At 46.7% G+C, this 26,822-nt stretch overlaps 1 protein-coding gene across 1 annotated transcript in view; it reads left to right on the forward strand.

The window, feature by feature from the left end:
* Positions 1 to 26,822, forward strand: part of ZFHX3 (zinc finger homeobox 3) — a 185,654-nt gene that overhangs the window by 151,566 nt on the left and 7,266 nt on the right. Inside the window, exons 5-8 of the mRNA XM_077831316.1 lie at positions 2,867 to 3,000; positions 3,234 to 3,434; positions 12,691 to 12,793; positions 14,317 to 19,746. Of these exons, the coding sequence (XP_077687442.1) occupies positions 2,867 to 3,000; positions 3,234 to 3,434; positions 12,691 to 12,793; positions 14,317 to 19,746 (5,868 nt within the window). The remainder of the gene's footprint in view (positions 1 to 2,866; positions 3,001 to 3,233; positions 3,435 to 12,690; positions 12,794 to 14,316; positions 19,747 to 26,822) is intronic.

The following is a 26,822-nucleotide window of genomic DNA, read 5'->3' on the forward strand; positions in this document are numbered from 1 at the left end:
AACTACCCAGGGCCCCACACAGATACCCCACTGCCCCAACACACACAAGCACCCTCCACTGCCCAGCGCACCGCCCCAAGCCCCAAGCCCCTGCTCCCTGGCCTCCGTCCGCACTCACCAGCCCCGCTTGGAGGTGACTGTGTCTGCCGGGCTGATCGCTCTGGCCCCTCAGGCGTGGCCCGATCAGCCAGGCTGGAGCAGGAGCAAGACCTGCCCAGGCCAGGCTCCCTCAGGTCGCACTTGCCCGGCAGGGCCCCTCTGTTGGGCTGCTGAGCTCTTCCCCTGCAACAGGGGCCTGCTTCCCCTTCCCTGCTGGTAGAAGCGCCCCAGCAGGGTTGCGTGGGGCCATCTCCCCTTCAGCTGGCCCCACCCCCTGCCGGGACCTGGGAGCAGCAAACTTTGCATTTTTAGGCACCCCTAGAACGCTGGCACCCCTAGGCATGTGCCTAACTGGAAATCTGGCCCTGGCAGGGGACCCTAAATCCTGTAGGGCTCTGTGATTCAGGTCCCCATGAGTAGGGACAGGAGTGCTGCTTGTACTGCTGGCCACACACAGACAGAGCTCGGGGCCTGGGCCTGACTTCCCGGTCGTGGCTGGCATTTCAGTGTCTGCGGTCACACTGAGGGGTGGACAACAGCAGCAGTAGGTAACCTCCTTATTGGGGCCACTCTCCTCATGTCACACAGGGACCCACCAAGGCAGTTTAGCACCGGATCATCCTCCACCAGCCTCAGCGAAGGAGTTCTTGCTAGGAATTCTTCTTACTCTTACTGGTAGAGTGGGGGCTCGTGAAGCACAGCCGGGGTCACTGCTATTCTCTTATCGCACCATGAATCCGCTCTAGAGGGCTGTTTCCCATGGGGGGGGGCAGGTAGTAATCTTCACCCACAGCCCTGATGCTCTATTTGTACTGTGAGATGATTTTTGCAGGGGGGGGAGTAAACTTCAATTCTGTAGAAATCTTTTTAAAGAAGCTCCATCTTGGATCCACAGGGAGGTTTTAGATTCAAACATAAAAGTTCATCTCGCTACATGGACAAGACAATGGTGGATGCATTCCGATGTCTATAGATTTACCAAAGAATTGACTTCTTTTACACTAATAAGCTGTAGGATTGGCCTTTTTCTAGTAGACTGAGTAGCACAAAGGTCTTAGTGGTACAGTGGGATCCTACACATGTTTTTGGGGTATGTGCTTAAATTTGACACTGGGGCATTAGACCGCTGTAGGAGCACAGGACTGAAATATCAGGGGTTCTGCAGGACAGGAATTAAGAGCATTAGCAGAGCCATGTGACGAAGAACTTGCCAATCATCTATTCTGGCTCTCGCCACTATATCCCTTGGACACATTCAGGAGCATCAACATTAATCAAATCGTCTTTCCACAGGAATGGCCCAGGTCCTTTTATGTCCATTCATAGTGTCTCTGACTCCCTTTTCTTGGACGTGGTTTTGCACTCTGTTTATTTTACGAATGCTTAGTGTTGAGAGATTGTTAAATGTGGGAATTGGATTTCCGATTTTAAGGCACATTGTTGAATAAATCCCATCTCGGTAGCTTTGAAAGGGTCTCTGGCGTGTGAGTGACCTATCTGAGCCATGCACTGGCTGCAGCTTCTGAAGTAAAGTGTGGCTGGTTCCACAGCATCCGGTTCACAGTGTGACTAAGAGATGGAGACAAGCTGTGGGGGAGCCAGTCTCAGAACGTTACAGCACCTGGTTAATCAGCAGCCAGTCTATCCTGTTAAATAGCCAGCTGTCATGTGTTGTCTTTCAAGTGAAAATGAATAACTCCCATTAAGGGTGACATGGGTTTGAAGTCGATTCAAGACAGATTACAGTACTGTTATGAATGTGTGTTCGGGGGGGCTGTGTGTAATATGCCTGGCTTTCTAGTTTTTAAATAATAGATGTCCTACAAACTTATGTACTCCAGGTTACCAAGATACAGGGTTTATAGGTCATAGGATGTGCATTCTGGGAACAGTATCAATTTCCTGGAATATTTTCTGCATTGAGCTCTGATTTTGTTGCTTTTATGTATACATTTGAATTTGAATACCATTGCTTGGTATTAACGTGTTTAAGGTTTATGCCTAAACAGCCATTCTTGGTGTCCATATCGGAGCCAGTCCCACTGCTGGTCATAAGCCAGGCTCTGTTCCCCAGACTTCCTGGGGATTTCAGTGGGACTGCTTGCTGGAAATAAGACCAGCCATGCCCTCTGCACAAATGCTGAGTGCATTCCACACTCTGAACTCCCAGCTGCTGCCAGTCTAGGAAAGTGAGACTGAGCCAAGGACCCAGATGTGAATCTTCTGCGTTGCACCTACCACTGCCCTTGGCTGGCTTTAATGAACGAATGCCTCACAATGCTTAGCACACTGTGTATGAACCTTTCTGCACTCAGGGTAGGAATGTCATCCTGCATTGTCCTCTGTATGGCCAACTCTTCCTGGAAGGAGGGGGAATCCTGACACTCAAATGCTGACATATGGCCAAGTGGTCAGGTTTCACATGTAAACACAGGAGAAGACTCTCTTGCATCTACTAGATTTTTAAGCTGACCTGGGGAGTCCGAGTGAGTGGGTGTGCTTTTCTGCTTGTAACTGTATGGATTTGTAACGGTTCCTTATTGCCAGTAATGCCAGATATGGAGAGAGAAACTCTTACTTTCTCCCTAGCATGTTTAGTAAGATGTCACTTGGCCCAGATGTTTCTCCTCTTCAAATCCTTAGCCTGTGTTTGTTTCAAGAAAATACAATAGCACAAATGGAATTACTGATTTTTTCATCCAGCATGAACCCCTTTAGAGCTGGCCTGATGGGGATGTCCTAATGCAAATCTCATTTGTCTTTGCAGCACCAGCCAGCCAGGCAGACAAGGAGCTGACAGAGTCTCCAGCATCCTCCAAATGCATGTCATTTCCCAGCAGCTCTGAGTCACCTCTCTCCTCTAAATGGTCAAAAACTTCAGAGGAGACCAAATCAGAGCAGGTGAGGCACAGGAGCCCAGCATTACTTCCTGGACAGCCATAAAAATCTAGAGGCTGTTAATTCACTTCCCAGGTGTTGAGAGAAAAAGCAGAGTTGATGAAAAGATGGTGATTGAGTGGTAGGACAAAGGCACAAGATTATACAGTCAAGCTGTAAAGAAGGAGGGGATACAAGCAGTGATTGTATCAGTCACATGATTCAGTCAGCATGTTCTGTTTCATCTCTCTCTACAGATGTATCAGTGTCCATACTGCAAATACAGTAACACCGATGTGAACCGGCTGCGCGTGCATGCCATGACCCAGCACTCCGTGCAGCCCATGCTCCGCTGCCCACTCTGCCAGGACATGCTCAACAACAAGATCCATCTGCAGCTGCACCTCACACACCTGCACAGTGTGTCGCCTGACTGTGTGGAAAAACTCCTCATGACGGTAAGTCTCTGGGAGCTGAAGTGCACCTTTTGCCTTCCGAGCAAGAGTGAAGTTGTCTTCGCATAAATGAAAGGACCTTGCCTGTGCCCATGGGCACCGGCTAGTTTTGATGTAACCTGCTGATCCAAGATCCCACTCCCTGATCGTGCAAGAACTTCTCTTGCTTTGATTCTTCTCATCCCCATGTTATCCTAGCTGCAGAATACCAAGGTTTGGGTATCATGGTGGTCGGCACAATCAGGAGAAAGAGTTATCCTGTGGAGATACTGAGAAGAATATTCAGTAAACATGTTCTCCCTTAACCCTTTAAAGTCACTACAAAAGATCAAGTCGACACTCATCATAATGGGAGTAGAAGTAGGATCTGTTCCTTCAGTGAGAAATCAGCCAGTCGGAGATAACATAACTTTTTATAAGTAACAGATCACTTTATTCAAGGCAACTATAACAACCATGTGGATATTGTGTAGTTGGCCTGAGTGAGATGGATAATGTGTGGCTGTAGAATCCTGTAAATCCCTTGTTTAAAATGCCACTGTCACAATGTTTTGAAATGCCTCATTTTAAATTGAACTTTAAGGATGGTCAGTTAAACTTTTCTGAAGTGGGAAGGTCTTTAGGCCATTGAAATGGAGGAGATTTGCTAAATAATACCAAATATTTCCATGGAAACATGTAGTTAGAAACAGATCCATTTTTGTAATTGTTTCTCCAAGGTGGGTTGCACCTTAGTCACAGCTGCGCAATCTTCACCAGTGCAGTTTCTCCGTAAGTGTAGCAAAACTTGAGATCAGTTAAATCTGGTTCATTACCAAGATGTTTGTGTCAAACTTTTTTTCCCCTTCTACAGCATTGCTCTAGGTGTCAAACATGGGAGTCCTGTTCTAACACTGTCTCTAATGGAAGCCTTTATCCAGCATTCTCTTTGTCTCCAGTTCATTTGAGAAGGAAATTGTCGTTACAGTGCATGATGGGGAAATGTCCTTTTTATTATGTTTCTAACATTGCGGTGCTCAAGCTATCATTCTGAAGAGGCTTTTTGTATGAGTGACAATCTCTTGGTCATGGACTGGCTGGTCGGGGACTTGCTTTTATGATGTCTGTGCGGAGCACCTAGCACAATTTGACTTCTAAGCACTGCGACGATACAAATAAATACAAATAATCTTGTGGGATCACCTGTCTTTCCAGCGTCTCAATCCATGTGTATCAGGGCACAAGAAAAAATGTCCAGTGGTCCATGTTTCTCCTTAGGTGGCATTGTTTGTGAAAGTACATAATCTTGCACCAGCACCAGTCTTCTTCTTTCCCCCTTTTTTTCTGTCTTTTTCTCTCCTTCCTCTTTGCTTGTCAGATTTCTCCTTCCCTCTGCTGCTTTCCCCCCCAGTTTCTTGTCCTTCCAAGTCTGCTGCCATATCCCCCTTCCTCTGCCATGCCTGGCTCCAGATGGGCTGAAGAAATGCTCTGCTCCGCACTGGAGGATGGTTGATTAAATGCCAGAAGGGATGCTGTACCTGGCAATCAGCGCTGTCCAGGAACATCTGGGAGAGATCCGTGCACCACAGTGTGGGAGCCATGATCCTGGAACACATCAACATCTAACAGTGTTGACAGGTCCCATTACTGCTTCCCAGTAAATGCCAAATTCGGATACTTCTGTCCTCAGTGAAAACAATAAACAATACAAAAATACCAGGGGGCTTTGGGAAGAGAACATGTTAGTTAGCTAACATTTATAGCACTCAAGATATGTCTACACTGCAATTAAAAGCTGTAGCTGGCTCGTGCCAGCTGACTCAGACTCATGGGGCTCGGGCTAAGGAGCTGTTTAATTGCAGTGTAGACGTTCAGGTTCAATCTCTAGGACCCTCCCCCTTCATGCCGTCCCAATGCTCAGGCTTCAGCCTGAGCCCAAACTCCTGCACCACAATTAAACAGCCCTGTAGCCTGAGCCCCGCAAGCCTACGGGTGTCTAATTGCAGCGTAGACACACCCTCAGAGGCCCCAAACAGGGACAAAGATCTGTCGTACTGGGCCATTGTACACATTTATAGTCAAGGACTGTCCCAAAGAACTGAGATTCTAAGGCAGCTTAGAGTCAAACACAAGATGAAAATATTTGGTCCCTATGATGAAGAGAAATGTGAGAGCAGTGAGTAGCAATAGAGCTTCTGCCATACAAGTGGGAGTCCCCGGTCTGCACAGAGTGCTCTCCATTGTTACAGCCTAGAGAAATGGGGTCAGTGTATGAGGCCTTGTCTAAACATACAAGTTGTACCAGTTTACCTAAACTGGTTTAGAAACTGATGTGGTTAAATTGGTATAGCCTCTTGGGTGGGCACTCTGTCATGGTTAAGAATGCCTTATTTAAATCGATATACGGAATTCTTCAGGCCATTTAAGTGCAAGTAATTTAGTTAGATTGGTGCACCTTCTGTGTGTGATCAAGAGCTCACTCACCCAGTAGTTTAACAACCCCTGCCCAGGGCACCTGGAGTGCTCCAGCCTTCTGCTGAGATCAGAAATCCCATCAGAAAGGATGGGAGTCTCCTATGAGCCCTGTCCCATTACTTGTTTCTTTGTTCACATCCATGAAGCCTGGGCTGCTTTTCTCTTTGGTGTTGGGGAAATAACACCTGGGGAAGAGGGATGGTCTCAGTGCTTTGAATAAAGCAGAAGGGGGCCAAGCAGATATTTTCCTTTTGCTTTAAATGGCAAACATGTTTTTTAGAAAAATGAAAGAAACAACCATTTGTGGTGGACACAGAAACACCCTAAGTTCCTAATTTTGCTCATTCCAGCCAAGATTCCTGTCTAAGTCTGAAGGCACCGAGACCCAGTTCATGCACTATAAGTGAATTGCAGCCCAATAAATGGGAGCCAGGTTGCTTTTGACACGATGTCTTTGCGTTCAGTATTTGAAGGAGGCTCAAGTTAATAATACCTTATCAGACGCCTTTCAGGAACCTGCAGTGTCTAATATGTCTGTTGCCATAGTAACAGCTGCTTGCTTATGCTCCATCTCATATCTGTGTGTTTCTTGCCCCTCTCCCGTTCATATCAACAAGCAGTCTGGGTGGCTGTCCTACTGGGAATAGCCAGAGCACTAGCCCTCCTTTCTGAGACCTGACCCTCTCAAGACTCTGCTAGTCCATCAATGGTGGGGTGAGAGAGAAACGTGTGTGATTGGTATGTCGAGGTCCCAGAGCCCAAAGGCACATGTGCAGCAACTCCAGCATCTAATGGACTGGGAAGACATGACATAGAGGGTTTATATACAGTAAGTGAAGCTCCCAAGATACCCTGACAGCTGAAGGCAACATTCCATGAAGCCCCAGTCCGTTCGCACCAGTCTTCTGCTGCTGCCACTTGATTACACTGGTGAATAAATGTGTTAAAATTTGTTTTATATGGTATTTCATCTGCTGTAAACTAGTCTAGTTGTCTTTCCACACAACAGCCACTTCACTAGTCCTGGACCTGCACCACTTTGGCCGAGAGCTCCTTAATGAGGGTGAAGTGCAGTTCACTTCCATAGTCAATTGACAAGACTGATGGGCTCGAAATAGGAGAAGGGACTGCTTCCCAGGCAGCCTCCAGTAATGGGGAATTCTCCTGCCTCCCTCTCAGCATCCTTTATCTTTCCATAAATTCCTCTGCCCCTCCATTTAATTCTGTTGTCAGTTTTCTTGTCCCGTGTTCAAGGTGTCCTTCCAGGGTTTCCTGTTGCCAGCTGTCTTTTCATCTTTTTCGTTTCTCTCTTGCTCCCAGAGTAATTCTTTCCTGTCTCTGCCATCCTCTCTCCTCTCTCACTATCTTTACATTCTTTTCTACTTTTCTATTGTCTCTTCTTACTGCTCTCTGCCTTCTGCTGTCAGTCAGTTTTTCTCTCTCCCTCCCTCTCACCCCCTTTCCCTCCCCCTTCTCTTTCTCACTCTGTGTCTCGTTCTCCATCTCGGATGAAGGTAATGAAAATAATCGGGCTTCATTAATTCTGAGCCCTGTGAGATGATAGCCATTTGGAGCCATGTTTGCCAATTAGATGGTCTAAATTAGAAGTGACCTTGGTATACTGCCATCGCTTTGCCTGTCTGAGTCTAATGAAGCTTTTCACTCCAGCCCCCTCTCTGTCTTTGTAATGGAAATTCCCTCCTTTGTCTGGTTCGGGGACCTTGCATTGTATGTGCATTCCCCCCTGCATGGACAGAGGGGGTATTAATGTAGCTCCTCAGACCATTGCTAGAGAGGTTATTTTTAAATCTAAATTATTTTGGCCATGTTGGGGGAGCTCATGAAGAGCTACCTAGAACTTACATGGGATTGACCCCGCATCCCAGACAGGCAGAGGCAGCCAGTGGGAGAAGGCTGAGCTAATGTATAGAATATTGATCTCTTGTCATTGTCCAAAGGTCAGTACGTGGCTTTGATGTGTCCAAAACCCATGTTATGCTCCTAGGGTCAGAATAGAGGAGACTGGCCAAGATGGGAACCTCCATACAGATGGTTACCCCAACTATAAGCTTTGCTAAGGCTTAGAAAAGGGTGTGGTGTGTGGAAATGGGGCAAGGGAAATGAGAAAACAGGGATGAACAGCCATTTACAGAGCCCAGCATTGCTGGCAGAGTGGAGATTGTACCGAGCCCCTTTTCCAGCTCCTGAACTGTTACATTCAGCTCTTCTAACAGGCTCTCTGGTGCTGTCACTTGAAGAGTGTGGGTGTGGCCCAGTTTCAGCAGGATTCCCACACCGAAGGATCATGCTTCTCTCAGCCATTTTGGACTGTCTCCTCTGAGGAAGCAGCTTACAGAGTCCTTTTCAAAAATAGCAGCAAACTCATTTTCGCTTGAGGATGAGCGCTTGAGCTTAGTCTCTGTGAGAGAGGGCAGTCTTAAGGGAGACAAACAGGACAAGGAGAGAGGAGATCTGTGTTCAATTTCTGCTCACTTTGTAACACTGAGCAGTTGGGTCAAATTTTCCAAAAATGGCCACTGATTTGGGGTACCAGGTACACGTACTGGAGCCTGCTTTCTAGAGAGGTTGAGCACCCGTAGCTTCCATTGGCTTCAACTGGAGTTGTGGGCGCTCAGCATCTACGAAGACCAGGGACCACTTCACCCCTAGCATAAATCTTGGGGCAGCAGGATACTGCATAAGAGACATTGCTCGGACAGGAAGGAAACATACTAAGGTCTGATAGTACTGGGTATACATTTCCTATGTAGGTGATACCATTCATAGCCTACACAATAACATTGTGTAGAAGGATGACTTACAAGAGAGCCAGGAAGTGCTAGCGTATGGTCCCTTTGGACACATGCCTACATACTATGGGGATGGGCCGGTTAGAAACTCTGAGAGTGAAATAAATAATTATTTTCTAGAGCTGAAACATGCTAGGTGACTTTCAGCCCAGATAGAACAATGTGACTCTAGCCCCTAGGGGATGACAATCTGATTTGAACATGGTGCAGTGAGTATGGCTAAGAAACAAAAGGGAAGTGATAGAGGGAGACTGTGAGCTCTTTGAGGCACGGACCATCTCTTTGTTCTGTGTTCGTACAGGCCCTAGCTCCATGGGGGTCACGGCTAGGGCTCCTCGGCGCTGCCCCAGTACACAGAATAACTAAGGTCTAGGGTTACAGGAGCAAGCTGACACAGTGACGCATTGCAATTGTATACATACCTTAGGGTTGTTTTCATACCTTCATACTGGTGCATATGATGTTGGTGTTGTGGACACACTAGAGAAACTTGAATGAGGAAATACAAGCATTTAGGAGTTTGGGGCTTGCATTCGTTCCCAGCTATTGCTGGACAAGCTGAATGAGAAGTGACCACATATGATCACATGAAACTTGCACATAAGTTAACTTCCCCTACAAGACTCAACCCTCCACCGCCCGTCCACCCATGACAGTTACACCATTTAAATACAGACATAAGCATAAACAGTATCAAATAATATCATTTACCTGGTGATCTGTGATTGGCCACCAGCATTCAGTGCCTTCCTTTTCACCTTATACTCTGATTATTTATTTGTATTGCAAAATCACCAGAGTGGGCCAGGCCCTCTGTGCATGCACAGGAAGCCATAGTCCCTGCCCCAAAGAGTTTACTGTGTGAAAAGATAAAATAGATGAAGATGGGGGCTTGGGACACAGCATATATGCCAAGTGATCAGGTTGATGAGTGGTCAGGCAACTCCCCCTGGGAGAGACACTGGGTGTGGGAGGGGGAAGGCCCCCACCAGGAAGATGGCTACAGCAAAGAGGACTGCATATCAAGAAGGCTGAGCTGGCAAATGACTGAGAGGTGGAAAGATCAGGCAATGAGCCAAGCATAGAGCTTTGCATTCAGGGTTTCACTTGCCAGTGGCTGCCATGCATAGCTTTTTGGGAGAGCCTGCAGTTGTCCTGAATACACAGATGCACACAATTTCTCACTTCCTGCCCTTCTGGCTTTGTCCCAGTTCCCTCTGGGAATTTTCTGCCTTATAACAATTTCCTGTACCAAAGCCCTTTCTGGGTGTGGGGGGAGGAAAGAGGGAGAAGGGGGGAGAACTGAGGCTGTGGAGATGCAGGTAGGTAAAGGTAATTACTTAAGCACATATAGGGGCAGGACTTCTTGGTTTGGAGGCCCCGCTTAAGATGCAGAGGCGCATGTGAGGTTGATGATTATATTTCGGGGTGAGTTAATTGACAGAAGGTGAAGGCAGACAAAGAAACTCTGCTTACTGCCTTCTTGAATCCCAATCAGGAATTATGATTAAAGACGCGGCGAGACAACAGAGCCCTGATGAATTGGTGTCTTTATTTTTTTCCTTTTTGCCGTCATTCACACTTGATTGACTTCAACCTTTCAAGTGCAAAAGTCTCTCTTTTTCATTATTATTCATAGCCATCTGAGTTTTTCTAATTAAAGTGTATGAAAACAATTACTGATCCATCGTACTGAGTCTGTTAGTGGGGATGACTGCCTTACTGTAACATGTATAAAAAGCCCACAGTTTTCTATAATGATGTGCTACTGAGGTGTTAGATAATTTTATTCTTTTTCTACTCTGTGGGGTTTTTTTAATTTCTCGTTATTTATTTTTCATAATTCCTAAAGATCCTGGGAAAGCACTTTCCCTGCTGATAAAACGAAGAGGGACATTGCTTTCTTTCCTCCTCTGCTTCCCACCTCATTCCCCCTCCTCTGAGTCTGGTTACTATGAATTAATCGGTGACCTTTCACTTCTTGCATTCCCTCTGGACTCACCAACCATATCCTTCAGAAACGTTCTGCTTTGGAATAAAAGGTGGAATGAGTTTGGCATTCTCCGCCCCTTTCCTAGTGCTTTGTCAGTTGCAGCTGCCTTTACAGGGTATAGATGTCTGTAAAACACAAATGCTGTGTCTGTCTCACACTCACCTTCAGTGCTTAATTTGTGCCAGGGCTGAGTCCTGTAACTGCTAGGCTTGGCAGTTCAGAGCCCCGGCACCTCTGGGCTTGCTGTGTCAGTTACCAAAGTAAAAAAATCACTTGAGCTCTAGCACCTCTTTCATTACAAATGAAGCACCGCCCATCTTGCACAGCTCTGTGAGTGACCAGAGCAGTCACAGCATCCCTTCCCTCTGCTGTCAGACATCCGAGATCTCTCACAATCAAATCTTCATTTGAGGCTGTCCGTGTATGTGCTCCTGCTCCCCATGAACCTGAGCATGGCTGGACCAGACCCTGTTTCCCTACTCATGCTGTGTAGGCTTTACATTAGTGCCAGTGAGGAAGACATCATGTCCTATTTAGGGTTCACAGTATTTCAGCTAGACCTTGGTCACAGATGTTGCTAGCATTTCATTAGTCATCCCGCATGCACCTTGTGGCCTTTGACTTAAGTTCACTTAGAAGAAGGTAGGTAGCAGAACTGTATGAACGTAATCACGTCATTTTTTCTGCCATGAAATGCAAGGATCAATCCATTCCTCTGCCTGGCCTGAAGGGGAGCCTTTTGTAACTTCACTAGAGAACGTGACAGGTTAGCGCAGTGTCCAGCATGCCATGCTCTCCCAGCAGTCAGTGACTGGAAAAGGGCACTGTCGGAGCACCACACTGTGAGTCAGTTTGGGTTTGCTGCTCCCTCAATCACTAAGAACTCAGGGCATGGTAAGGATGTTCCTTTTAGCATCTAGGTGAGAGGTGCTCACAGACAATCAAAGCAGCAGAACGAACATCAAGCACTTGTTTATGGGGTGAGCTCCTGCATGTGGCTGTGTTATGAGATAACACTAGTGGGAACAATGGTCTTGAGTGGTTTCCTGAGCTGCTGTGTTGGGGAGCATCTGTTGAAGAGCAGCCGTTAAGATGCTATGCGTGTGGTGCTCAGAGTTACGTAGGGTTTTGTTGCTGCACGCCTGATGTTAAACACTGGTCAAAGCCCTAGTCATTTTGGTCAAAACTGTCAAAAGTAACTAGTGATTTTGGATGCCCAACTTTCAGTTACTTTATGGGGGCCTGATCTTATGAAAGTGCAGAGCCCAAAACCCAAGCTTCTTTTGAAGTGTCTCAAATCGGGCTCCCAAAAATTGAGCTATCCAGAATCACTAGTTGCTTGTAAAAATCATGGCTTTCGAGTCTTGGGCTGGTGATAGCACAACTGATTGCAAACGGAATTTTGAAGCGAGCCAGAGTGAACACTTGTTTTCTTTCCAACAGTCAGAACAGCTTTGTGTTTCAGACAGTTTGCCATCTCTTTTCCCTCTTTCTTTATTCATCCCTTCTCGTCACCTCTCTTTAATTGTACTCTTCTTTCTTGTGCCCCTCCTTTTTTTTGCATCAATACACTTTGAAAATAGTGCTGTAGTGCTCCCTAGTTCAAGATTACAGTGTACTTTATAGGTGTGATTTAATTAGGGCCTTATTATGTTTTCAGTAGCTTAAGGTGGGCCTTTCAACTTCTCTACCTAATTGGTTGCACAAGAAGTTTCACAGCCCATGACAAAACATTGTCAGTGATCAAAGTCTGAATTCTACATAAAGGAAAAATATTAATACGATGATTCTTCGAGTGTGCAGTGCTAATTATGTCCAGAATGTAACTGTAGAAACACTTTTGACTGATGTGAGCTTTGTCTAATAAACACGAATCTTCAGTGAGCTAAGAAAAGTGACACCTCTGCTGATGTCTGATTTTGCTTATTGAAAGATTTTAAAAATATTTTTCTGTTTTTATTTCTCCTCTCTCCCATTTTCCCCACCGTCCTGCCGCCCTCAGGTGACAACACCGGAAGGGATGATGCCCAGCAGTATGTTTCTCCCAGCAGCCGCTCCAGACAGAGATGGAAACTCCAATGCCGACGAGTCGGGGAAGCGGGCCGGTCAGTTACTTAACGCTTATCTGGAAAAATCATCCTGCTTTGAATTGTAGCAGCTTCTTGTTTCCCATGCACTGAGAGAAAAAGGCCTCATTGCAATCCCTTGCCCATGCAGTTTCTGCTACAGATCATTCATTACAAAGACCAGTGCAGACAGCAGGAGATCTAACAGGAAGCAGCTAATTTCACTGAAGTAACACCACAGTTGAGGCATGTTAGCAAGGCAGCTCAAAATTACATTGGCCTTTTTTATTTCGTTATTGTTGTAAAGTCATGCCTACCAGTAACAGTGGTCAGTTATTTAATCCTGACTATAGTGTGATATGGCAGCAAAAAAAGGACACTACAGTTTTGGGTACATAGGTGAGGCCCCTAGTCTCCAAATGGGGAGGTGATAGTCTCTAGGTCGGATTCTGTCAGTGTCAAGCCTGGTGCAGGGACCACAGTGGGAGAGCCCTATAAGGAAGTTTGGGATTAAGACAACCACCACCTCCTTTCTGCACAGGGCTTGCATGTGAACGGCACCGTTCCAGAGAGGACACCAATGGCATGGCTTGGGCTGCTGGAGATGTGCTGATTCCTCAAATCCCCTCCTCAGCTTCCACCAATAGGAGTATCTCTCCCCTGCTAGAACTCTTCTTCTCTCTTGGGTAGAACCTGGAGGAAAGATGGCAGTGGAACGGTTGCTTGCCCTTCCCCAAAAGGCTGAGTTCTCCTGGGGCATAGCAGCCTTCAGTGGAGTCGGGAACAGCAGGGGCTGAATTTCACTCTTTCTTTGCAGCGTTAGTGGACCTGAGCCTCAACGTATGTTTAGTTCTTGGCACATCATTATCAGCAAGACTTTGACAAGCTGACGGGACAGCAAGGAAAAGTAACAAAGATAGTTATGGGACCACAGGGTTTAATTTGGGGAGGAATTAAAGGGTGGTAAATATGCCCGGTTTGTTTGAACAACCATCATGTGGGAGATGTGTGCAGTCCACAGATAGTCAAAAGGTGTAAAAGTCAAGGAGGAAGAAAAATTTATTTAGGGTTGTGCAGTGGGGCATAACATGTATAATGAGGTGAAGTTAAGAAAGTGAAAATTTAGGCTGAATATTAGGGGGAACGTCTGTCCTTCTGCACTAAAGATAATGTGCTGGCATGTAGCGAGGAGGCATGGCCTCCCTCTGAGACTGATGGGAAGGAATGGCCACACACTCTTATGGGGCAGTAGCCTGCTTACAGAAGGGGAAGGTATGTTTTATGAGAGGGCCGTTGAGCTACATCATAGGCTGTGGTAATCTTGGGCAGCGGGGAGGCTAACTAAATACTTGGTGAGAAGTAACAGCCTCAGCAGAAGTAGTGGTGAAGGAAAATGACACTGTTTGTGGCCGGGGGAGGAAGTACTGGATCAGATGTAAATTAAGAAATGAATAATGATTTATATTTTTATTTAAATTGTAAATGAGTGACAGAGACAAGTCCTGTCTAAACTGTATCTTCCTTTCATCACTTCACCCTTTTTATTCCGGTTCTGTTTTCAGAGACCTCTGAGGACCCAGGAAAAGGCCTCCTGTCATCTGAGAGCATAGAGCACAGTGGAGAGTCCAAACCTGTTCCTGCCGATCAGAGCTCCACCAGAGAGGACTCTGGCTTTCTTTGCTGGAAGAAGGGGTGCAGCCAGGTGTTCAAAAGCTCAGCGGCCCTTCAGACACATTTCAATGAAGTTCATGCTAAACGGCCCCAACTGCCAGTATCCGATCGCCACGTCTACAAGTACCGTTGCAACCAGTGCAGCCTGGCCTTCAAAACCATCGAGAAGCTGCAGCTTCATTCTCAGTACCATGTAATCAGAGCAGCTACTATGTGTTGTCTTTGCCAACGCAGTTTCCGAACCTTCCAAGCTCTGAAGAAGCACCTGGAGACAAGTCATCTGGAGTTGAGTGAAGCAGACATTCAGCAGCTTTACAGTGGGCTTTTGGTCAATGGAGACCTCCTAGCTATGGGTGATCCTTCGCTGGCTGATGACCATACTATCATTGTTGAAGATGATAAAGAGGAAGAGAGTGACCTAGAAGATAAACAGAGTCCTACTGGCAGTGATTCTGGGTCAGTACAAGAAGACTCTGGCTTGGAACCTAAGAGGGCCCTACCTTTCAGAAAAGGTCCTAATTTCACCATGGAGAAATTTCTCGACCCATCTCGCCCATACAAGTGCACAGTCTGCAAAGAATCTTTCACACAAAAGAACATTCTTTTGGTCCATTACAATTCAGTCTCTCATCTGCATAAACTGAAAAGAGCCCTTCAGGAATCTGCTACTGGGCAACCTGAACCTACCAGCAGTCCAGACAACAAACCTTTTAAGTGCAATACTTGCAATGTGGCCTACAGCCAGAGTTCTACGCTGGAGATCCACATGAGGTCTGTCTTGCACCAGACAAAGGCTCGAGCTGCCAAGCTGGAGGCAGCTAGTGGCGGTGGCAGTAGTAACGGAACTGGCAGCAGCAACAGCATCTCTCTGGGTTCGTCCACACCAAGTCCAGTGGGTGCTAGCAGCTCTAATACCTTCACAGCCGCCAACACCAGCAGCGCTGGCCCAGCTCCCGTCCCTGGTTCACTCAAGCAGGGATCCGGTGAGAGTGTGGGAATCGCACCGTCGAGTAACCCCGTTAGCGCGAACATCGCCTCCCCTTCCGAGCCTAAGGACGTCAACCGGAAGAAACTGGCTGACATGATTGCATCCAGGCAGCAGCAGCAGCAGCAGCAAGCTCAGACCTTAGCACAGGCGCAAGCCCAAGTCCAGGCCCACCTCCAGCAAGAGCTGCAGCAGCAAGCTGCTCTCCTGCAGTCTCAGCTGTTCAACCCTGCTCTCTTACCACATTTCCCCATGACCACAGAAACCCTACTCCAGCTTCAGCAACAGCAGCATCTTCTGTTTCCATTTTACATCCCCAGTGCTGAGTTCCAGCTCAATCCAGAAGTTAGCTTACCTGTGACCAGTGGTGCTCTGACACTATCTGGTACTGGTCCAAATTTGCTGGAAGATTTAAAGGCTCAAGTTCAGCTCCCACAGCAGAGCCATACACAGATATTACAACAGCAGCAAGGCCAACTATCTTTGTCACAGTCTCACTCTGTCCATATACAACAGAGCCAGCATCACGAGAAAAAAAACAAATCTGTTATTAAGGAGAAGGAAAAAGAAACCCAGAGGGAAAGGGAAAATGCAGAGAGGGGAGACAGCAGTTCATTGTCTAAAGAGTCTCTGCCTGACAACCTAAAGCCCAAAGACAAGAAAGACTTTGCCCCAGGCAATAGTTCAGAACCCTCCCTACTTCCTCCACGTATCGCATCTGATGCAAGAGGCAATGCCACAAAAGCCTTGCTAGAAAACTTTGGCTTTGAGCTGGTTATTCAGTACAACGAGAACAAGCAGAAGGTGCAAAAGAAAAATGGGAAGACAGAGCAGGGTGAGAACTTGGAAAAGCTTGAATGTGACACATGTGGCAAGTTTTTCTCAAACATCCTCATTCTAAAGAGTCACCAAGAGCACGTTCACCAACACTACTTCCCTTTTAAGCAGCTGGAGAGGTTTGCCAAGCAGTACAGAGAGCACTATGATAAACTGTATCCACTGAGACCTCAGACTCCAGAGCCACCTCCACCTCCTCCTCCACCTCCACCTCCACTCCCTACAGCACCTCCGCAGCCAGCTTCCACTCCTGCCATTCCTACTTCTGCTCCACCTATTACTTCTCCTACAATTGCACCAGCCCAGCCATCTGTGCCACTCACCCAGCTCTCTATGCCAATGGAGCTGCCCATCTTTTCACCACTTATGATGCAAACTATGCCACTACAAACATTACCTGCCCAGTTACCACCTCAGCTTGGTCCTGTAGACTCTCTACCTGCGGACCTGGCTCAGCTGTATCAACATCAGCTCAACCCTAGCCTTCTACAGCAACAGCAGAACAAGAGGCCACGTACTCGGATCACAGATGACCAGCTCAGAGTTCTTCGGCAGTATTTTGATATCAACAACTCTCCCAGTGAGGAACAGATCAAAGAGATGGCAGACAAGTCTGGACTGCCACAGAAAGTGATAAAACACTGGTTTAGAAACACTCTGTTCAAAGAACGCCAGCGCAACAAGGATTCCCCATACAACTTCAGCAATCCTCCAATTACCAGCCTGGAAGAACTGAAGATAGACTCACGGCCTCCCTCTCCAGAACCTCAAAAGCACGAATACTGGGGAAGCAAGAGGTCCTCCAGGACACGGTTTACCGATTACCAGCTCAGAGTCCTGCAGGACTTTTTTGATGCTAATGCTTATCCAAAGGATGATGAATTTGAACAACTTTCTAATTTGCTGAACCTCCCTACACGGGTTATAGTGGTGTGGTTCCAGAACGCCCGTCAGAAAGCTAGGAAAAACTATGAGAACCAAGGAGAAGGCAAAGATGGAGAACGGCGGGAGCTTACAAATGACAGGTACATTCGAACGAGCAACTTAAACTACCAGTGCAAAAAATGTAGTCTTGTCTTTCAGCGCATTTTTGATCTTATCAAACACCAGAAAAAGCTTTGTTATAAGGATGAGGATGAGGATGGACAGGATGATAGCCAGAATGAAGACTCTATGGATGCAATGGAGCTATTGACGCCAACCAGTTCCTCCTGCAGCACACCAATGCCCTCTCAAGCTTACAGCACCCCCACATCCTCAGCTAATGCAACCTCTTCAGCCTTCTTGCAGCTCACAGCTGAGGCAGATGACTCCTCCGTGTATAGTTCTAAAATAGAAGCTACAGATGAGAAACCAAAGCAATCTGAACCTCCAAGTACACAGCAAAACCAAACTCCAGACAAGCAAGTGCAACCAAAGCAAGAGCCTCAGCAGCAGCAAGACCAAGGAGAACAGAAGACAAGTTCAACACACCAAAAGATCTCACCATTATCCCCCCCATCCTCATTACAACAACAGCCTCCGCCACAGGCACAACCACCCCAGTGTCCTTTGCCACAATCAAGCCCAAGTCCATCTCAACTCTCACATCTTTCCCTCAAGCCCCTTCATACGTCCACCCCGCAACAACTAGCAAACCTACCTCCTCAATTAATCCCGTACCAGTGTGACCAATGTAAACTGGCATTTCCCTCCTTTGAGCATTGGCAGGAGCATCAGCAGCTTCATTTTTTGAGTGCACAAAATCAGTTTATCCATCCGCAGTTTCTGGACAGGACGCTAGATATGCCTTTCATGCTTTTTGACCCCAGTAATCCACTACTTGCAAGCCAGCTGCTATCTGGAACTCTACCTCAGATTCCAGCAAGCTCAGCCACTTCACCCTCAACCCCAACATCTACAATGAACACTCTGAAGAGAAAGCTGGAGGAAAAGGCCAGTGCAAGCCCTGGGGAAAATGACAGTGGGACTGGCGGAGAAGAACCTCAGAGAGATAAGCGTCTAAGGACAACTATTACCCCAGAACAGCTGGAAATTCTGTACCAAAAGTACCTGCTCGACTCTAACCCAACACGGAAGATGTTGGATCACATTGCGCATGAGGTGGGCTTGAAGAAACGTGTTGTGCAGGTTTGGTTTCAGAACACTCGAGCACGGGAAAGGAAAGGGCAGTTTAGAGCTGTGGGTCCTGCCCAAGCCCATAGACGGTGTCCTTTCTGCAGAGCTCTCTTTAAAGCAAAGACGGCTCTGGAAGCTCATATCCGATCCCGTCATTGGCACGAGGCTAAGAGAGCTGGGTACAACTTGACTTTGTCTGCTATGCTCTTGGATTGTGATGGAGGACTCCAAATGAAGGGGGACATTTTTGATGGAGCAAGCTTTTCCCACTTGCCACCAACCAGTAATGATGGTCAGGGTATTCCTCTTTCACCAGCAAGCAAAACTATGGAGCTCTCACCTCGAACTCTGCTTAGTCCGTCCTCCATTAAAGTGGAAGGAATAGAAGACTTTGAAAGCCCCTCCATATCCTCAGTTAATCTGAGTTTTGACCAAGCAAAGTTGGACAATGATGACTGCTCTTCAGTCAACACTGCAATCACAGACACTACAACAGGAGATGAAGGCAATGCAGACAATGATAGTGCAACGGGGATTGCAACTGAAATCAAATCAACATCAGGACCTAGTGAGGGCCTGACAAAGGCTGCCATGATAGCAATGTCTGAGTATGAAGATCGATTGTCTTCTGGCCTTGTCAGCCCAGCTCCCAGCTTTTATAGTAAAGAGTATGACAATGAAGGTACTGTGGACTATAGCGAAACCTCCAGCCTTGCAGACCCCTGCTCACCCAGCCCTGGTGCCAGTGGTTCAGCAGGCAAGTCTGGAGACAGTGGGGATCGGCCAGGGCAGAAACGCTTTCGCACTCAGATGACTAATCTCCAGCTAAAAGTCCTAAAGTCATGCTTTAACGACTACAGGACGCCTACCATGCTGGAGTGTGAGGTCCTAGGTAATGACATTGGACTGCCAAAGAGAGTTGTTCAGGTCTGGTTCCAGAATGCTAGGGCAAAGGAGAAGAAGTCCAAGCTAAGCATGGCCAAGCATTTTGGTATAAACCAAACAAGTTATGAGGGACCCAAAACAGAGTGCACTTTGTGTGGCATCAAGTACAGCGCTCGGCTGTCTGTACGTGACCATATCTTCTCTCAACAGCATATCTCCAAAGTTAAAGACACCATTGGAAGCCAGTTGGATAAGGAGAAGGAGTACTTTGACCCCGCTACTGTACGTCAGTTGATGGCTCAGCAGGAGTTGGACCGGATCAAAAAAGCCAATGAGGTTCTTGGTCTGGCAGCTCAACAGCAGGGCATGTTTGATAATACCCCTCTACAAGCTCTTAACCTTCCTACTGCGTACCCAGCACTACAGGGCATCCCTCCAGTCTTGCTCCCAGGCCTCAACAGCCCATCCTTGCCAGGCTTCACTCCATCCAACACAGGTGGGTTCTGGAACTATCATCTCTCTGCTCAAATGTGACATTTTCCCTGGTATTGCGTCTTCAGTACAAATGGCTGTTTCCTTGGCAATGCCTGAAATCAGGTTCATGAGCCCTCTGTTCTCTTATGTTAATTGGCAGGCTATAAAGAGTAGTTATTTTGCCTCTAGTTCCTTAATCCATGTTCTCTAGCAAGGCAAGAGATTTACTAACTCGCTGTGTCTCTCCATATCCGGTAGGCAAGTCCCTGTGTACTCTGGGGCAAGGACCCCTGCTTGCTTTGACACATCCTGTAAATTCTCCAGCACCTTCAAGTAACATGAAAATTGAAGCTTTTATTGAATTGAATATGAAAAGGAATAATACAGTCAAAACAATATCCGTTGTGTTGTTTCTTTTTACATTAAGTTCAATTTAGTGCTGCTCCCAAATTTTCAGTATATTGCAGATGTTTGTATTGACAACACAAACTGCATTGTAGAAATGGTGATAGAAAATCTGGTGGTTTTTAGCCTTCAGAGTGCCTTACAATAGTACCTACATGCCTATCGAGGCAGCCACGGATTCTTTTTGAGCAATAGTTGGCAGTAAAAGGGAAATACAATTCCCTTATGGCCTACTTTCCATAAACAGAGAGTATGAATACTCCATCTTCCCCAGTGGTCCCTCCGTTCCTCTTCCTTCACCAGCTGGAGCAGTCATGGAAAGAAGGTCCTTAATCAGTTTAAACTTAGGCCATTTTTCCAAAAGTCTTTTCTTTGTCTGTTGGCATCTGGTGAATGCAATTCGAACTAGTGTACGTGAGCCTCCCCAGAAGATGGTAGCTCTCTGGAGGTGTTACAGCAGGGAATTTGCCAAATAACCCCCTGGCCCCACCCCACTTTTCTTTGTTCCTGGAGGGCTGTGGTCCCCCTCCTCCATGGAACTACATACAGTCCCTGGCCCACAATGAGACATTGACTTAATACTGTAAGATCTCCCAAAGATATTGAAGGAAATTGCCATAGCTGTTACAGGACCCAAAAGGACTATAAGATTCAGCTCCAGAAGCTGCTCTCTGGTATAGTGCATGAGTCAGGGATACCTTCTCCTAACAAGGAGATCCTGAAACTGTCCAGCATTAAACAGTTTTAAACAAGCTCCAGGGTTTGGAATACAGAGAGCTCGGGGCGCTTATTGGCGTGGCAAACACACCATTAAAAATCTTTAACCTTTTATTAAAGATATAGAAAAGAAGGGGGGAGTTGAAAGCATATGAAATGTAAAATAAGTAAGGCTTTCATTTTAACAACATCTCTTGTTCCCATTCCCTCTAGCTGAAGAGAGTTTTTTAAAAGGAAGCTCCTCCTGTTTGACAGTCTTTTAGATGGTTTTAGAGATGGTAATAACAGTGCTTTTTGGAGGGGAAAAGAGAACTTAGTTGATATGGTCTTAAGCTGTGGTTATTTGTTGCTGTTACAGTCCAATCCCATTTCCTAGAAGACAAAACAAAACAAACTCCCACAAGATAGGAGAGACAAGAACACCAAAGATTTGAAAATGCAACTTGTCTTTGGTGTTGATTCACATTTGCAGTCTCACTGAGCAACACAGCCATAGCACGCAGTCTTGGCCACTCCCGAGACCTGGCAAACTTGTATCAGTGTCAGGCTAACTAGGGCATTGCTTTTGCTGCCTCTCTGGTCACAGACTTACAGCAGTGTTGCAAAACATACAGTCTTGGCCAGCTAAATCACACTGTCCTTAGACAGAAGGCAAGAGGAGAGAGGTAGGAAAGAGAAGAAATTAGATGGGGAAGGAAACAGACAAATGGAGCGGGAGGCACAAAGACTTACATCTCAGGTGGTGGTTGGGATTTAGCCAGAGCCACTGGAGGTGGTGATATCATCTGGGTTCCTCTCTTGGCCCAGTGTGGTCAACACATCTTTTGGGATTAGGATCACCAAGGTGCAAGGATGTGGTGGTAAATCCCAGAGCCCCAGGAGATTGTGGAGGTAGCAGCCGTGATGATGAAGCTCACTCCGTCTTTTCATTCAGCAATTGTTGCACTCGCATTTCCCGGTTTTCTCTGAAAAGTTTTTTCTTTTAAGGACTTCAGAAGGGAGTGATGGGCATAATAGCCCATGCTCTCATTACGTTCACCAATTAGGCCTAATTTCCAACACACCAATTTTGGATCACGGATTTCCAATCCCTTCCTCTTCTTGTTTACCAGGCATGATCTCAACAAGTCCTTGAGTGGTATCGTTAATCCTATTTGTTTAGACTGTCTCCTCCTCCCCCCCCCCCCTTACTGATTTTTATAAACAATCTTCTGTAACAGGCTGAGTTGCACTTTTGTTACCTTTTCCCATCCACGTTTCTTGTTACGGGTGACTAGAACCATTTCATACATTTCCATCCGCTTTCCCACAGTTAGGCTCACAACTGAGATAGGCCTACTAGGCCCCAGTTATTACAGCAGTTCTTTGAATGGAGCTAGGGAAAGCACCTTCTACAGTGCCAGTGGTTTGAGGAAGCCACGTAGTAAGAAAAAGTGTTCTAGCAAAGACCCTACTATCGAGTCTAGCTGGAGCACAGCGTGTTTTCCCTGGACTATCGGGGTTTCAGAAAAGGACCTCTTCAGAATGGCCATATCATCTCCCTGAGAACACTCATCAGATTGGCATGGCCAAAGGAATAAGAGAGACCATTCTTTGAAGACTGTATAGGAGGACATGTCCGAGGACTTGGACCTGCCCTAAGTGCTGCACCTGACTGTTCTTCTTAGGATGTGTCAAATGGTTTCTGATTTGTCAAGCTCTTTCCAGAGCTGTCTTCTCCCTGGCACCATATGGACAAATCCTCCACAGGAGCCCCAATTCTAGACTAAGCCAATGCCATCAGACTGCAGAGTCCACAATTCCTGCCAGATCGCAACTCAGTCCCATAGAAGTCTTGAACTCAAGAAAAGCAAGTTCTTTAACATTCTGCTGCAGGTACACCTCAGAGGAGCACCAGAAGGCATCTTGGATAGCTACAGTGTTTTACCTAGGATTTCCTCAATATGGGCACAGTTAGAGCTTTTGGGACCTATGATCCTCCATCTCCTGTATTGGAAAGCGATGATAAGAGATCAGAGTCTCCTTTCCCCAGGAAGTCTCTTCCTCCAGGCTGCTGTCTGGATCCTGTAGCCTGCTGTTTCTGCATCCCTTGCAGTATTTATGCCTCAGTCACTCTAGCTCAGAGGAGGAAGGAGAACTGGTGGGAGACCCTTTAGAGGCACCCTTTTTCCCTCATCCTTGGATGAGACTGTCTTAACTACTTCTTCCTCTCCTCTGCGTGATGCCTAGGCCTTTCAGGGGCAAGATAGGCAGAATGGCGGTAGCTCTGGAGATTCCTGCAGTTGCCAAGTTCAAGAATTCACAGAATTCCAAGGAAGAGAGAGAGAACTTTCTAGCCTATTAATGAAGATCTGTTGAAACCAGCCAAAGAAGTCTGAAACACCCTGCCTCTGTTGACTCAGTTTCTAGGAAGTTAGATTGTATATACCTATGTGCTATATTCTATAGTTCCCCAGGGAAATATTTGAATTATTCTGCAAACATCCTTAGTTGTCGTTTCAGCCTCACCTAATGAATGGCATCTACTTCTGGGGACCCAATGGCAGGTCCTGCTATAGCTAAGCAAGCATAAAGGTGTGCTGGAGGACTCCACACCAGTTCTAAGAGATTTAGACCATTGCACACCTTCCTGTTCTACTCCTCTCTTTGGGAACTGTTTATCCCAAACACAGAAAGCCATTTCTTTAACTCTTGAACCCTAGAGGTCATTGAATGGGGTGTTCTCCCTTAGGTTCAAAGCCATGCCAAAATATAACCACCTTCCCTTTTCAGGGTACTTTCTCAGAAGAAACTATTGTGAGAAGAGGTCTTGATCCTCATGATGACGGGAACCATACAAGTGTGGTGCTACAGGACAGTGCAGGAAAAGTTTATTATACTGAAACGAAGTGCTGGCCTATATCCTATCCTGGACCTCCATGAATTAAACCAATATTTAAGGAAAATCAAATAATACATAGCTTCTTTAGGAAGCATAACCCCTGCTCTGCACCCTCAACCTTCAAGGTGCTACTTCCACATCTCAAGAAGGTAAAGGCACAGGACGTGCTTCAGGTTTATGATGGGCAGAAAACACTACCAGTGCAGGGCGTACCCTTTCAGGCTGGCAGCAGTCCTGAGGGCATTCCTCAAATGCTTGGTTTTACAGGTACGTCTGGTGTCTGATCTCGCAGGTACATCGATACCTGGAATACTGGCGTACAAGCTCCCAGTTTTACAGAGGGTAATTCATGTCCTGGAGGAGACTTGCTCCTTCTTTATTTCGTCTCAGTAGAGCATAGGCTGTCTTCTGTGATGAGTGCTACCAGAGAATGTCTTAACCTGGATACCTTTCTCTGCTCTCATTCGTTAGATAATAATTACAATCTGAGTTGACGGGTACACCAGGAGCTTTGAGTCTTCATAGTCACAGAGACCTGAAGAGTCCAGGCCTGTACAAATTTGCTAAAGATTTAAGTCGTCAGATTGGCTCTCAGGTCCCATTTCCCAAGGATCAAAGAAAATTCTGTGCAGATTCTCTCAGATACTATGGTTGTGGTATATTACCTGAACAGACAGGGAGTTTGTGTCAGGAAGCAAACCATGAGAATGATGCATTCACAATGAAGGACCCTTAAACACTATTTTAGCCAACAACCCCAACTCTGAAGGCTGCAAATCAGCATGAGTAGTTTTTCTGGATCTCACTGGCTCTTCTGATATTTGCAGGATGAGCTCATCATGAACTAGTTTGCTCCAAGTCAGAATAACCATGTCTAAAATTCTGCTTGAGAGCTGACAGGGATCCCCAGTGCACAAGAGGCAGGAAGATTTGACAGGACAAAGCTAGTATGACCTTAGTTGTGCCAGACTACGTACAGCACAGCTTGTTCTGGCTCTCTCCAAAGATCATCCACTCCACCTCCCTCAAATCAAGATCCTTTATCCCATCCAAACAGCAGGGTGTTCACCTGACAGCATGACTTCTGAATTTTTAGGGCAGGCTGTCTTCAGCTGAAGAGATTAGGGCAGCACTGCTGGAGTCCAGAAAACCCTCACTAGAAGTTATACTAGAGACCGTGGCTTTGCTAACGGGCAAAGCAATTCTCAGCCATGGCGAAGGTCTGCTCCATCACTGTTTGTGCTTATCGTGTCCCTGTGAAAGGACCCCTGATGGAACCATTTTACTGGCTCTTACAAGCATATGCTGTCCCATTCAGGGGTTTTACTGGTTCTTGTACCATGTATTTCATCTTCTACATACTCAGAGAGGGGCTCTTCGTTCATGGGATCTTTCTTCCTCTATCACTTCCTGCTGAAGGTCTCAGTGTTCTCAGAATGGCAGACCTTGTTGGCCAACCCACCTTATACTGCATTGGTCTGTCTTAAGCCTCAGCTCAAATTTCTAACCAGTATTGTATCAGATTTTCACTTTGGACTATATCACTATCTTTATTTGTTCCAAAGCCCCATCAGTATCCTGGGGAGATGAGGCTACATACTCTGGCCATTTAAAGCAATCAGCTGCTACTTAGAAAGGACTACCCTGTTTAGAAGTCAAGCAGATAATTGGTGGTCTTTAGAGAAAACTCCAGAGGTCAAGCCGTCTCAACTCAAAGGCTGTCTAAGCATATAAAACTGTACATCCAGGAATGCTATGAATTAGCTGCTGCTCCTGTGTTTGAACATCTCAGGGCTCACTGAACTAGAGAACAGCATCTTCAGTGGCACTATCCATATTATGCCCTCATCTGAAATACATAGGGCTGCTACACAAAGCTCAATTCACACCTTCACAAATCATTGTTGTCTCAAGACAGCATCCAGAGCAGATGCTGGCTTCAGAAGGGCATTGCTTCAATCACTGTTGAACTCTCCAGGGCTCCTTAGCCCACATCCTCAAGCAGCCCACTGCTACTCTCCGGCAGTCCACCTTTGTGAAGGCAAGGAAAGGATCACTTACCCAAGGTAACTGGTCCTCTGAGTGAATTGCCTCCAGAGAGCCACACTGACCCTCTCTCTTCTCCTTCTCTTTGGAAGTCAACTGTGAGTGAGTCTTGTGGAGGTATAGTGGAATGGGGGTGGGGTGTTTACACCTTTGGTATATGGATTGCAGCGTCAAGGGAATTGCACACACTTACAGACTGCCAGCTGCTACTCAAACGGTTCCATTGCAGGCAAGCACCTCCTTTGGTAGGTCTGGAGAACCCAGAGTCCCCACTGCTAAATAATCCCTTCTTTAGACAGGTGGAAGGCCTTTCAACCTTTGAAGTTGGGGGCGGTTTGGGACTGGCACTGAGAGGGGATACAGTTCCTCTTTCCTTCCTTGCTGTGGGCAAGAGCAAAATTCACCTGAAAATATTTGCAGTTCTTGAATCCATTGCGTCCCACTCCAGCCACTTTTGACAGCAGCAGTCCACCCAGCTGCACCAGCCCCAGTATCGATCTCTGCATCCAGCAGTGGGTAAGTATGTGACTGGATGAGCCTGCTAAAATCAGGAGTTAGGATGTACCTACACGGCAGTTCAATGCCCGCGTTGGCTTGTGGGGCTCAGGCTGTGGGCCTGTAAGATGCGGTGTAGAGGTTCGGGCTTGTGCTGGAGCCCAGGCTCCAGCACGCTTCCATCTTGCAGCTCCCAGAACTCAGGCTCCAGCCCCAGTCTAAACAGCTACCCGCAGTCTTACAGCCCCATAGCTCCAGTCCCGCAAGCCCAAGTCAGCTGACCCAGGCCATCTGTGAGTGTGTTACTGCAGTGTAGGCGTGCCCCTAGATGATTAACGATACTAGCATTTAAATTATTATAATTAGTTTTCAGAATCCACAGCACACAAAGATAAATGGGGCATTTTGCACCTCACTGAGAGCTACTTGCCCCAGTTCTTGACTGTATTCTGGCCCTTATGCTGCTGCTGTGGTGTAAAGGAGCTAGAAGCAGCTGGCTCTCTCCTGCCAGGAATGGCCTTATGCTGCCCCTCTTGCCCTGACCCAGCTCAGGC

This window comes from Eretmochelys imbricata, chromosome 12 (assembly GCF_965152235.1).
Source record: "Eretmochelys imbricata isolate rEreImb1 chromosome 12, rEreImb1.hap1, whole genome shotgun sequence".
Lineage (NCBI taxonomy): Eukaryota > Metazoa > Chordata > Testudines > Cheloniidae > Eretmochelys > Eretmochelys imbricata.